We start from the raw sequence: 14,351 nt of genomic DNA on the forward strand, positions 1-14,351 counted from the left end.
GACACGGACACTCAACGCAGCGCTGCTTATCATCAGAAACCTCAGGAAGAACCTAAATCCCATGCAGGAGGGAGAGCTGCGGCAGCTCTGCAAGCATGACCAGGATGCTTACTGTGCGGGGGAGGGGCGTGAAGGGGGAGAAACGGCCTCCAATGACTATAGACAGGGTAGGCCTAATTTTGTTTAAAAAAACCAACAATGAAGTAACCTCAGGAGATACATATCAAATCATTGAGGGTTATCATCTCTGGAATGTGGAACTTAGCGGGCAGCTCTCACTTGCCACACTATCTATCTCTAATAGACTAGACTCTAGTAGATCTGAAATAGTTTTATAATCAGAAAAACAATAAAGGTATCTCCATTTATTAATTAATATTAGTGGCCCGGTGCACGAAATTTGTGCACTTGGGGGGGGGGCGGGCGCGTCCCTCAGCCCGGCCTGCGCCACCTCGCAGTCTGGGAGCCCTCGGGGGATCTCCGACTGAAAGCCAGCAGCTGGACATCCTTAGTGCTGCCACAGAGTCAGGAGAGGCTCCCGCCATCGCTGCTGCGCTTGCCAGCTGTGAGCCCAGCTTTTGGCTGAGCGGGGCTCCCTGTGTTGAGCATCTGTCTCCTGGTGGTCAGTGCTCGTCATAGCGACCAGTTGTTCTGCCATTTGGTTGATTTGCATATTAGCCTTTTACTATATAGGAAGAGAACTATTCTACTGAGGTTTCAGATATGCTTTTTTTTTAAAGGAAATTTTTGGCAAATTCTTAAATAGTAGTTCTTAGGGAACACCCTCTCTCCCAAAGTCCTATTCTTTTGATTATCCAGCAAGTGGATGCAGAATCAAACACCTAGCAATGAAAGAGTATCTCACAGCCACCACTCAGTGATCCCTCTCCAAAGCCCCTTTGCGTCATGCTAACTGCGTTAGACTTGCACAAAGCAAGGGCCCTTAGAGTCCCTTCACTCTTCACTTGAGGAGTAAAAAAGCTCTCCATGAAGTTCTTGAAAGAAGTTAGGATAAATGATCTTACAAAATATTTTTCTAAGATATTAGACAGAATAGAAAGAAATTTCTTAATTTGATTCAAAAGTCGTTGACAATTCTACTAAAATTCTCCTCTAACGTAAGGCTTTAGATCCTGGTCAAGAAGTGCTGCATACCTTCCTCTCGTGTGAGGCAGACTATAACAACTGTGGCCCTGCCTTAATCCACATTCTAGAATACAACTTTGGTAACGCAACAATGGTTTTTCTGCTGAGTGTAAGGAACATTTAGTGAAGATAAACCCAATACCCAACAGAAAGCATGATGACAGAGTGTCAGGTGGGTGTATGACTGAGGGGACTGGAAAGCAGTCTGCTGGCGTGTGAAGCTCAGCTTCTCTACCAGAATCAGCCTGAAGGCCCACTGGAGCAAAGTCACACAGGCCACAGGAAGTGGGCGACAGAAAAGCAGCCAACAAAAGGGGGGCTGAGGCAGATCCCGTATTAAAGGTCAGTATACACAAAGCACACTCCTGCCTCACTTGGGCAAGCGGATGCCTGGTCCAAGACCTACAGTAAAACTAATTTTAGTAAATAATTATGCTTGAGTGAGTGTTGAAAGTACATGAAGTCAAAACATCTTTTAATATTGACATTCCATCTACTTTCAACTCTCGCATTGTAAGAGATCATTTTACTTTTATTTAACTGGCTGTTGAACTGTCATTGTGAACTAAGAGTTTTTTATTCCTTTTAGAAGAAACTGAGTCCAATGTTCCGATCCACTCCTCTCTGAACTGATCATCCACAAGCAGGTGAAGACAAGGCTACAGCTCCTTTTTAGGAAAAACTTTTACAGGAAAGTTTCGCCGATTGCTCTCCAATTGCAGACGTGAGCAGAGCTGTGGAAGGCCCGCTAATGTCCTGGAGATCCTTCACCAGCCAAGGCCTTTCGAGTGTCTCTGCACTTGGCCTCCTGTGCTGACTGACTTTGTGATCTAGAACAGTGACCTGTGCTGGAGCAGTTCTTTCACCTTTATTTTAACTAAAACAAAAATGCAAACTGACCTGAAGCTTTATCACCGGATGACAGTTGACCGGAGGCTGATGTGGGCCCAGGCAGCTTTAGGGAATTTATTAGCGATCCCTACAAGAGAACACAAGCAAAACGTACGTGTGAAACTGCTGACCATCCTTTGGAATAAAGGAACATGTAAAATGATAACATAGTTTAAATAAACAAGCATAAACCCATTTATTTAGTTTAACACTTTTTTTAGTTTCCAGGTAAGTCAATATTTTTAAGTGTCTGCCACATGTAAGATCATATCAGAGGATGGAATATTCATTCTTAAGTGATAAGAAAGCAGGGCCATGCCTGTCTATCTTGTGGTTATCTTCTCCGTGCCCAGCACAGTGCCTGGCACATAAAAGACACTGGAATATTTGGTAGACGAGTGAAAGAAGCAGTAAATGAATTAAATGAGTTCTGGTTCTCAAAAAATTTATAATGAAGTGAAAAAGCAAAACTGTTTGACTGGTATCCACCTCTAGGCAACGTTTCTTTACTCTTGTATGTTACGATTGATGCCTTGCCCTGTGTCCTCCAAGGTGAGCGTGGAAACTTCCAGAAGAGGGATCAAATGCTAAACGCTTAAATGTCATTTAAGTCACAGCAGAGAAGGAACAGAGAGCCATGCCTGAGAACTCACAATCGGCAAATTCTGGTGTTCAATCTCTATCACAACCTAATACCACCGCCTCAGAGAGATGAGTGGCAGAGCACCCCGCTTCTCAGGGAAAGCTGCAGCCACAGCCTGACCTACCTTTCAGCCATCTTCTATTATTTAACTGCTGACAACATAACCTATTTTTGTAAGAGACAATGTTTACCAGGCAAAAGCCTGGAAGTAGACATAACAAACATCACAGAATAGCGAGCTCTGAAAGCCAGCATGCAGGAGAAAGCAAGAGAACCTCTCCCACGGACACGAATCCTGAAAGGTATAACGAGAAAAGCATGACGGGAAGAAGTGGAAAGGCTTGGGTCCCAGCTCTGGTTCACATGAGCCTCGGCCTCTCCATTAGTGAAGCATAGCTAAACCCCTCTCCTGTCTACTGCATGGCCGTTGCGTGTTAACTAAGGTAATGTTAAATGAAAGTAACTGCAAATCCAAATACTCCATATAAATATAAAGCATTAAACTATGACCCACGATTGCTAGATGCAGACGGGCAAGTGGCCTATGAGATCATGTCGGGTCCTAATCAGCCTGCTATATCAAGACTGGATAAACTGTGGAGCAAGGACTTATGGTTCATGTAAAACAAAGTGAGGACTCCAAACAGGATTGCCTCAGTTACCCTGCGTGGCTGTTAACAAGGAAAACCAGCGACTTACCGGCTTGGCTTGGTTATTCGCAGCCCCGGGGGTCAGCACTGGGTGAGGGGTTTTGGCTGTGGAGTGTGACACCGGAGAACTGAAAAACATAAAGCCAGCGCTCAAGGGAAAGGCATGACTGGGGAAATCACACTCACCCTTGAGGCAACCTCCAGTCAGTAAATAATATCAGTTCTTTCCTATCACAGTATAGATGTCTGGACCCTAACCAAAGTCATTGACATTTTTCAGATTGGAGAATAAATCTTTAAATGAAATATGGGTCTTTAACATAAAAGTCAAAGCAGTAAACTTAACACTTATTTTCTTCCTGCAATCCTAAAACAAGTTCTAACTAGTCAGAAGTAGGTCTTTTTCTTACCTGGAGTGTGCGCCCTCTCCACCCACCCTACCACCCCGGCCCCAGCTGCAGACCATGTGGGCAATTCCTGCTCGTTTCTAAGCCTGAGAACACGTGCACGGGATCGGTGGCTCTGCTGCCACAAGTGGCTCGAAGGAGTTACTCTAAGGACAGAGAGCTCAGCTTCTCACAGAAGCACCCAAGAGCCCAGTGCTCACCAGGCCGGCACACAAGAGAGCTGACTGTGCCACTGCTCCAGGTCCAATCGCACCTTTGCTACAGGATGGAAAGTGCACCCAGTATTTGCAGGAAGAGCTCTCACCATCTTTTGCTAGCCCTGAACTCGATAGGCAGAAAACTGCTATTTCAACAATTACTTAAGCGTTAACATGTAAGAAAAAAATCAGCAGTTGAATGCAATCACAGATGAAAGCTCTATTGGTGGCTCTTGGGAGCAATTTTTAAAATCAAATTATCTGTTCTCAGTCCTGAGCGACTTTGGTTCGTACAGTGGTCGTAGCTATAGGATCTGGTCTGATTTTTCAGAACCCTCCCTAAAGTTAGGAGGATTAATTTCTTTCCATCCAAAAATCACCTTGGAGGCCCTGGCCAGGTAGCTCAGTTGGCAAGAGCGTCGCCCCGATATGTCAAGGTTGAGGGTTTGATCCTCAGTCTGGGCACATACAAGAATCAATTCATGAATGCAAAAATAAGTCGAACAACAAATCAATGTTTCTCTCTCTCACTCTCTCAAATCAATAAAAATAAATAAATAAAAATTTAACTCGGAAGAGGAAAGACAAAACCAGCCCAGGCCTCGCAGAAAAAATGAACAATCTCACAAGCACCTGTCTCTGCTGGAAGCACAGGAACCTTCCCGCACCACCTTTTCACTGACAGGGAAGAGATAATGGAGTTCTTTACAATGCAATGAAACTCCCTTTGTTCTTCTACTGAAGACAAAAGCTACCAACGGTGTGTCTCTGAAGAAACACATTCCTGCTCCCCGAGCTATTCTAACAATCAGGGACACAGCTACAGCTCCCTCACCTCTGCGAGTCTCCAGCAGAGAAGAGGAATGTGTGTGAGGCCGCTGGGACTGAGATCCCTGAGCAGACACAGCTGACTTGGGCAGAGAAGTGGTTTGAGCTCAGGAGAACCACAAGGGAAATGAAAATCTTCCATGCGAACGCAGAGAAAAGCAAAAAAGAAACTAGCAATAAAAAACAGAAGCAGCAAGTTCATCCAATTTTGGAACATTTTTTCCAACCCCAATTTAGTGATGGCATGGTGGTATATTAAATCACGCATGAAACAGACCGAGCATAATTACTGTTCCATTTGCTTGTGAAAATGCTATACATCTCGTGAGTATCCTAAGTCCCCTACACACTGGGCCATGTGACAGCCCTGCAGAGAACTGCAGTTCAGTGCAACCAGCTAAGTCGATCCACCATGATCCAAGAGCAAGCAGAACACCACACACCACTGACAAAAATTAACTCAAAATGGATCAAAGACTAAGTGTAAGAGCTAAAATTATAAAACTTAGAAGAAAACCTAAGCGTAAATCATTATAACCTTGGTTTAGGCAACAGTCTCTTAAATGTGATACCTAAACCACAAGGAAAACCAAAACCTAAAAAAAAAAAACCCACACCTAAATTTCATCAAAATTAAAAACTTACATTTCTAGGACACTATCGAGAAAAAAACCACCCAAAGAATGGGTGAGCAGTGTTTGCAAACTACGTACCCAAGGGACCTGAATCTAGACTATATAACAACTGAGAAAAGAAGCTCAGTTGGTGGGAGCACTGTCCTGGACACCAAAGGTTGCAGGTTTGATTTCTGGTCAGGCACATACCTAGGTTGCAGGTTCGATCCCCCATCGGGGTGTGTACAGGAAGCAACCAATAAATGTTTCTCTCTCTCAAATCAAGGAAGATATATTTCCTTGAGTCCTCACTAATTAAAAAAATGTGCATAGGATCTAAATAGACATTTCTCCAAAGAAGATACAAATGACCAATGAGCACACAAATAGATGTCCACCCTATGACTAATGACTAGCTATTAGTCATTAAGGAAATGCATATCAAAACCACAATGAGCCCTGGCCAGGTCGCTCAGTTTGTTGGAGCAGCGTCTGTCACACCAAAAGGTTGTGGGTTCAATTCCCATGAGGGAGGCATCGACCAATGTTTCTTTCTCTCCCTTCCTCTCTCTAAAATCAATAAAAACATTTAACCCTCCAGCGAGGATTAAAATAAATAATAATAAAAGCCCCACAATGATAACATTTAATATGCACTAGGATGGCTATCATAAAAAAGATGGACAATGACAAATGCTGGTGAGGATGTGGGGAAATTGGAACCCTCGCCCATTGTTGTCGGGAATGTAAAAAGGTGCAGCCGCTTTGTGAAACAGTTTGAACTACGTTTAGCTCAAAAAGCTAAAAAGAAGTACCGCGTCATCTAGCAATTCCATAAAACATTATCCAAAATAACTAAAAGCAGGGGCTCACACGGATACTTGTACACCAATGGTCACTGTGGCATTATTCACAATAGCCAAGAGGGGGAAACACCCAAGTGTTCATCAACAGATGAATGGGAATATGCACACAATGGAGTATTATCCAGTCATAAAAGGCATGAAATTCTGACATATGCTACAACATGAATGAATCTTGAAAATTCAAGTGAAATGAGCCAGACACAAAAGGATTCCAATTAAATGAGGTTCCTACAATAGGCAAATTATTAGAGACAGGAAGTAGAATAGAGGCTACCAGGGACTGGAGGGAAGGGGGAGTGAACAGTTATTGTTTAATGGAGACAGTTTCAGGGAGGGAGGGATGACAAAGCTCTGGAAATAAATAGTGGTGAGGGTCACACAACACTACCTGTACTTAATGTCACTGGATTATACACTTAAAAATGGTTACGATGTCACTTCTGTTCCATGTATATTTTACCACTATAAAAACAGGAAAAGCTTCCTAACTGGTCTCGCTGTTTCTACCGTCCCCCACCCCAGTCCCTTTGATCTAGTCTCAAGATAAGAACCAGCGCTTCCTGCTAAAACCGTAGGTCATATACAACTATTTGCATTTATCAAAGCTCATAAGAATTTTACAATTAGAAAAAGATGAATTTGACTGTTTGTAAATTATGCCTCAATATTAAAACACTGCTCAAGTTGTCATCCTTGCGGGCCATGCTAATCTTCTCTGTATCCTTCCAATTTTAGTATATGTGCTGTCAAACCTCAGAGGGAAGGCAGGGGAGGGTGGGGGGAGCGATCAACCAATGAACTCATATGTGTATATGCATAACCCACAGACAAAGACAATAGAGTGATGAAGGCCTGGGGTGGAGGGGTGGAGAGGGGAGAGGTCAATGGAAGAAAAAAGGGGACATATGTAATACTCTCAACAATAGAGATTAAAAAAACAACTGCTAAAGTTAAAAAAAAAACCAAAAAAGAAATCAGATCACTCACTGCTCAAAAAACATCCAATGTCAACCAGGTCCTGACCCAGCTTGCTAGCTGAACCAGGTCGTGAGCCCCACGCGCCTACCCTGCCCCTGCCCCTGCCCCTGCCCCTGCCCCTGCCCCCATCTCCAGGGCTCCTTTCTCCCTCCAGCCACCAGTGCCACCTGGCTCTTCCCTGAGCCGGCCAGACACACCCCCACCACAGGCCTGTACCGGAGCTGTTTCCATAGGATATCCACGAGATCTGCTCTCTGGCCTTTTGATCTTCATCCAAATGTCAAGTGTCAAAAGCCACCGGAAGGCAAGACATTACAGAAGACAAAAAATCCAGCTTGAGGTGAAAGAAACTCGGTCTGGTATGTCTGAGACATTGTAGCCAGTAACCAGGGGGAGAAACACCCGCCTGCCTTGACCACACTGTTTAAAACTGCAACCCAGCCCAGCCAACAGTCCTAACCCCCTTTCTACTGCTATTTTGTCCAGCAGACCGGCCACCATCTGAAACACTATGTACTAGTTTATTTCACATCTCAGTCTTTCTATGACTAGGGCAGGGTGGGTTTTGGTGGTCTGTTCAGTTAAACTGCTGCTTTATCCCCAGCACCTAGAACAGTGTGGGGCATACAGAACACACTCATTATTTGTTGGGAGTAAAAAATGAGCACATGAACAACAAAATTCCTGAAAGGAATGATGTGTCTGGTGTGTGTTAGTAAAAACAAACAAACCAGCCAAACCTCCCACCTCATCCAGCCCCCTTCTTCCCTCCCCACTTCCTGCCAGGCCTCTGGCCACAAGGGGCCTTCTTCCAACTTTACTTCCAACTTCATTCCCAACACTGTCCTTGCCCAGATCTGCCGTCACACATTCCAACCTCGGTTCAGCACTCTTCTCTGCAGTCTTCGCCTGGAAACTTCTGGCCACTGTTTAACTTCCAGCTAAAACAGCGTTTCCCCACCAGCCTCGTCAGCCCCGACTCCACCAGCCCGCGCATGCCGTGCTTTCTCAGCAGCTGGTCCCTCTCCTTCTGAGCTCACTACACTGCAGTTGAATAACGCTGTGCAACTGGTGTGAAGTGGCTGTCTCCTTGCTAAAGGAAGTGCCACGAAAGCAGGGGTTGGTGTGACTTCCTCACTGCTGTGCCCTTCACACCCAGGGCAGCATTGCAGTTGCCCCAGACTCTGCTGAACCAGGTGACTGAGCTCCGCAGGGGAGTCGACAGCCCTGGGTTTGCTCCAGGTAAACCCTCTCCCTTAACACAGGGCGGTTAGTTAATGAATATAAGTGGATGAAGCCGATGAACGTAAGAGGCCAAGGGCAGAAATAGATAAGCTCATCTTACGGTTAATCTTCTATAAGATACTACTCTAAAAAAGTCAAATGCAAAATTAAATATTTAAAATACATCTAAGAACTACTGCTTCACAGAATCTGATAATGAATGCATTTCCCTCTGAAGCTTTTTTATTGGGGGAGGCGGTAAATACCAATCTCCACTTATTGATTATGCTCGGAGTTTGTTACCTGATAAGTGGTTATTAAAAAGGAACTACACTCCAGGCACATGCTGGGCAGACAAGTTAAATCACTGTACCAGAGTCCAACTCTGTGGGGAAAGGAAGGAAAAGTTTCTTCAAGATTCCTTTTGAACTTCTGTGTCTATTTTTCTTAAATCAGAAAAAGGCAAACTCAGAACTGCTCTTCTAACAAAGCCCTTTTCTCAGATCAGCTCAGTTGACCCATTCGAGGGAAACAAAGCCTGAGAAAAGGCAAATGAAGTCATCAAGAGCCAGTTCTCATCCCTGGTTAGCGGCCACCATGTCTCAGAAACCCCCACTTCATTTCTTTCCCCTTTAAGCCACTTAGCCATTCGGTGGCTTTTCTTTGCCTTCCTTATATGAGGAATCTGGCGACAATTCCCAAACTCAATGCACATTTTGTCCCTTGAGAAGTTCGCAACAACCACAAATGCCATCTTGGTCTAACCAGCATACCAAAGCGTCAAGGTCACTACAAGATACAATGTGGGTAGGCTTGTTTTTGGCTTTAGTACAGCCCGAGATAATGAAGAAATTCCTGGGACAGACTGTGTTGATAAATGGACCAATTGGAAAAGAGAAGGCCAGTGGACTAGGGAGGCAGGGCCATTTGGTAAAACCAAAACTGACCGGGAGCAGACCCGGTGGGGGAGAGAGCGGGCACCATGTGGGAGAAACACAGGGTCTGTGGCTGCTCTTCCTGCCGCTGGACTAACCATGGGCACCCGACACTAATTCCCTGATGACACTGGTCATCACGATCCCGACATCCAACCCGAGGAAAGTCCTTCGACTCTTTCCTATGCCACCGGGGAGGCTGGGCTGGACCACCGAGTTCACAGCGACAATACACGCAGAGCAACGGCAGAAGGCAGACTCTGAACTGTGCTGCCAGGACTGTGCGCGGGAGCCAGCGCATGAATTCTAAACAGAGATTCAGATGAAAGAGAAGCAAGCCCCAGCAGCAGCGATGACCCAGCCCTCAAATACAGCAGAGAAGAGAAGCTGCGAGTCTCCAAGCAGAGCTGCTGCCTTTTAAGACTGTTTCGTTTTTGTTCTTTTCATACAAAAGGCAGAAGAAACTTGAAAGAACAGCAATGCCTGAGAGAGGAGACGAGGGAGGAGACTGTCAATCTCAAGATCACCACTGAGTTTGCAGAATCAAGTCTCCATGAGAACTGAAGCATCAACTCTGGAACCCCGAGACTATAAAAAATACCTATGTAAAAAACCACGTCCCACCCCCGACTCCATAGCCCTCCTGTGCAGCACACGCAGACGCACACATGGCACAGGCTTAGAGGCTCATGAGGGACCTGTCACTGGCAAGTTGAAGAGGACAATCTCCTGAAAACCCAGTCGTGTATCCAAGATTAGCTGTCCACCCGTCTTAGACCCTGAGGCTCTAGGAAAACAGTCACCCAGTGCGGGCAGCAATGCTGCTCCCTGCAGGCAGTCCCGATATTACAAGTAATTCACTGGCTGATGTACACAAGCTACAAAGGCGTAACATACCCCATCGCTGTAGATGAAGGGTTATTCTTCAATTCCTGCACATTTACCACTTGAGGGACAGTCTTCAAAGTTGATTCGGTCAAAGTACTCACAGCTATTGAAACAGAGAACAGAGAGGCATATTAATCGCAATGAGGGATCAAAAAGTCTAGCCCTACATAAACCACCAGGACCGAAACCCAAGCAGATTGCAATCCTATTAGACAGAGCAAGGACAGCTACTCTAGGCAGCTCTGCAGCGCTGTGGTCAGTGAACACCTAGCCTCCATTCATAAAGATTATGAGATGAAGATGCATGCAATTTAGTCAAATGCCCTAGTTCAGGGAAAAAGAATTCCCTGGGCAGATTTTAGAGAGCAGAGCTGAGATTGCCTGCCATGCTCTTTGCTCACCTTGGAAAAGGGCAGAAAGAGCTGGAGCATTAGCATGATTCAGACTAAGGATTTTTCCACCCCCCACTCTTTCATTCAACCATTCTTTCACATGGGCTTTTTATTGCCAGACTGTTAGGTGCTGGGAATACCAAAAATGTCTGACATAGAGTTTCTTCTCTAAAGGAGCCACGGCTTAGTGAGACAGACACGGTGAATAAAATGTGGGAAATGGAGCCTAGACAAGAATGGGGGAGGCCGAGAGGCTGAATTAATGGCAACCGGGATTAACCTGACACCTACTTACCCATCTCAGGCCTGTCAGCTTTCACGTCTCTCTTTCTGGGTCTTATAGCTTAAAACTGTATTCCAGAACTTAGTGATATTTTAAAACTAACTATTAAGAAGGCCTGAGCAAAGCTCCTGGATCTCTGCTAACTACATATTTGGCCAAACTGAAAGCAGCAGCCTGGGTGGGACGTGGGTCTGTGGCAGCTCGCTCTCTCCCTCCTTCAGAGAAGCACCCGGGACTTCCTGCCTACGACTGCACATTCTTCATCTGGCACATTCAAAGGTGCCTACACCTTAGAAATTTCTGCTTCCAAAATGATAATAGAATCACACCCCCTCCTGCTGACAGTGGGATAATCCGAAATCCTGGCAGATTTTCAGTTTATAAATAATCAACTCTATCAGCGTGACTCGGGGCCTGTTCAGCACAATGCCAGGATTCTGCTTGGTCCAAGTAATATTTAAAGGAAACATCAAAGGACTCTATTCTTTTAGAAGGCTCAAAGGTACCTTATTCATGCTCTTTCACATCTAGTTTAGATGCCTTGATAAGGGTTTTAATATTTGAACTTTTCTTAGAAATCTTTTATCACTGTATAATGGTAATTCTCTTTTGTCTAAATCAAACCACCATGTCTTTTTAGTATTTAAAAAAAAACTGTCTAAATTGATATGTGTTCTAAGCAGTGATAAAACGAAAAAATAATTTTATTCAGCTAAAACAAAAAAATTTATTTCTCAGCGTTGGCAGTACGGACATTTTGGGGCTCGATAATCCGTTGTTGTGGGGTGTCCTGTGCATTGAAGTCCAAGCATGTTCTACAGGTGCGTCACAAGGGGTCCTGGTCATGAAGGGTGTGCAGTGCATCAGTCATTCTCCCCAGGAGAGAGGAAATTCGGGAGGTGACCATGTCTTTTTAAGGCAACCTACATAATGCTCTTTTCCCCCTTTCCTGTAGTACCACTGGTATTAGAATAAAGAGAATTTGTAACTCAGTGGCTCTCATGGAAGAAAGAGGTGCTCAAAGGAAGGGTGACGTTATATATTTAATGTATTAGCTGTGAAGGTCAAGATGGAATTTACCAAACCTATTGTACTTGCTCATCCTTTCCCTTTCTGACTGTATGGTTCCCACACTTGCACACACACATCCATGCACTTGGACAGCCTTCATGTTAGTGTGACTGGCTCTGTCCCGAGGCTCAGCAATAACATGTGAAGGGCCCCTCTGGAAATTAACCTACTGGGAGGGTTCTTGCCAGACAGAACTACAGTCTCATTGTCTCGTGGTCTCGTAATGCACTGGTGTAAACAAAGGAAGGAGATGAAGAAAGTACGAGTAGAGTAGGGACTCGGGTCCTTTTTAAATTAAAGGACTTCGTTTCTTTAAGCCACGAAGCTCAACAGCAGGACCTCAGCTCTAAACTAGCCATGACGTTTACATGACTGAATGTATTGCTTTCCTCTGTTGTGACGTCCTTTCACTTTTTCTTTGAAAACTGCTATCATGTAAGATAAAATGTAAACTACTGCCAATTATAGTAATGATGCTTTTAATAAAAGTGACCCATGATATGCAAAAAAAAATTAATAAATTTTTAAAAAAGATTTTTTTTGCAGCATTCCTGAGCTCTACCGCCAACATTGCCAACTGCTGGGGAGTAAGGGGTGTGTGTGTGTGGGGGGGGGGCGGGGGGGGGCAAAACCACTGGCTTGTATATGGAGACCAAGTGAAGTCCTTGAGGCCAGCTACCCAGAAGTCCCGGTGCAGAAAACCTGGACACTGACAAAATGCCGTGCTCATTAGAGTCCCCGCCTGTAACAGCCACAGCTGCCACCCTAAGCAGCAGCTGTATTGCAAGGGAAAGACCTCGGGTTGGGGTCTGGGTTCTGCTTCTCATCAGACAGGTCACCTTCCCTCTCTGAATGTCACATCACTCAAAAGCAAAGCGGGCACACTAATACCCACTTCACAGGGCAGTGCGATTCCTAAGAGACCACAGACCCTCTGAATGCTCCCAGGTGATCTAACTGCAAAGATTGATGGTGGGCTTAAAGCACACACTGTTCCAAGGCAGGGATTAACACTCACCAGAAAACCCGATTTCCTGCTGACCTGACTGTGGCAGCCTAACACCCCGCCCAAGGAAGTCTGCTTCCTGGGAACCCTTTCCACCAGGAGAGAGGCTGCACAGCAGCCTTCGTTCTGAACGGCAGCAGAGCCAGGGGCTAGCTGGCACCTGCCACCCCAGCCCGAGACGCAGACAGCTCACACCAGCCCCTGCACAGGTGTGGGCTCCACTCTCACCTGGCGCCTGACTGGCCATCTGGCGTCTCAGTGCTGCCGCAGCGGCCGCCTGCGGAGCTGGGATGGTGTGGGAGGGGCCCGGCGCACCGTGCTTCACGGTTTTGGTTGCGAGCATTGTGCTGTCGGCCCCTTGAGGGATGATTTTGCTGGCAGACGTAGACGCTAAGGAAAACAAAGTAGGTCCGAGAAGAGGAAAACACAAAAGTTAAAATGGTCAATTCTCCATGTTAGGTTGCAGGGAAAACACCAAGATTAAAAACAGGAAAGTACCAGTAAACACACAGGCTGGCATCCACATCTTTCAAAGATGCCAATGCAATTTGCCTGCCGGCCTCTACTAACTAAGATACTTTACACCAGCGATTTTCAGCCTGTTTCATCTCATGGCATACATAAAGTAATCACTAAAATTCTGTGGCACACCAAAATATACGTTTTTTTGCCAAGCTGACAAAAAATAGCTATAATTTTGATTCATTCAACACAACTAGACAGCGATTGTTGTGTTGTCTGTTGTCACAGTCCAAGTATGACACGTTTTACAAATTCTTTCGGCACACAGGTCGAAAATCGCTGCTCTACACGATCATGTCCCGTGACACCAATGGAAATGTAACCTTTATGCCAACACATCAATCTGACCGATTTCCCACTCTCCTCTCACAAAACCTCTCCATCCCTATTGCACGCTGCTTGTTTGCTGTCAGAAGCCACTTCAGAGCACAGCCCCGACACTGACAGCACCGGTCCCCGCAGTGAGCCGACACTGATCAGGAGCACGGACGTGCTGGCGAGCTGGGGCAGAAACGGCAGGAGCAGGGAGTGAAATGAGCTGGGATGTGCAGGGCACAAGGGTGGACGCTGCTTTGCATGGAGGCAAACAGCTCCTGCTGTTCCTCCCGAAAAGACACAGCAAAGCGGTGACAGTGTCAGCCTCGGCCTCTTCTTCCTCCTATGTCCCACCAACTGCTTCTAAGGGCACACACCTCCTTTGACCTGGTCTTCAAGTTTCTGAACTATTAGCAGGAATGGGCCAGAACCAACAACTCAGTGGTGTGGCAGTATAAAACCCAGCTCCAGTTCCTTCCTAAGTTCAAAGCCTAA

General features: G+C 45.6%; 1 protein-coding gene across 3 annotated transcripts in view; it reads right to left on the bottom strand.

The window, feature by feature from the left end:
• Window positions 1–14,351, bottom strand: part of NUP214 (nucleoporin 214kDa) — a 78,624-nt gene that overhangs the window by 29,821 nt on the left and 34,452 nt on the right. For all 3 annotated transcript variants that reach the window (XM_005882143.2, XM_014529882.1, XM_014529883.1), the window contains exons 23-26: window positions 13,248–13,409; window positions 10,277–10,370; window positions 3,380–3,458; window positions 2,047–2,125 (exon numbers count right to left, since the gene is read on the bottom strand). In XM_005882143.2, the coding sequence (XP_005882205.1) occupies window positions 2,047–2,125; window positions 3,380–3,458; window positions 10,277–10,370; window positions 13,248–13,409 (414 nt within the window). The remainder of the gene's footprint in view (window positions 1–2,046; window positions 2,126–3,379; window positions 3,459–10,276; window positions 10,371–13,247; window positions 13,410–14,351) is intronic.

Source organism: Myotis brandtii, unplaced genomic scaffold (assembly GCF_000412655.1).
Source record: "Myotis brandtii unplaced genomic scaffold, ASM41265v1 scaffold699, whole genome shotgun sequence".
NCBI classification, from domain to species: Eukaryota; Metazoa; Chordata; class Mammalia; order Chiroptera; family Vespertilionidae; genus Myotis; species Myotis brandtii.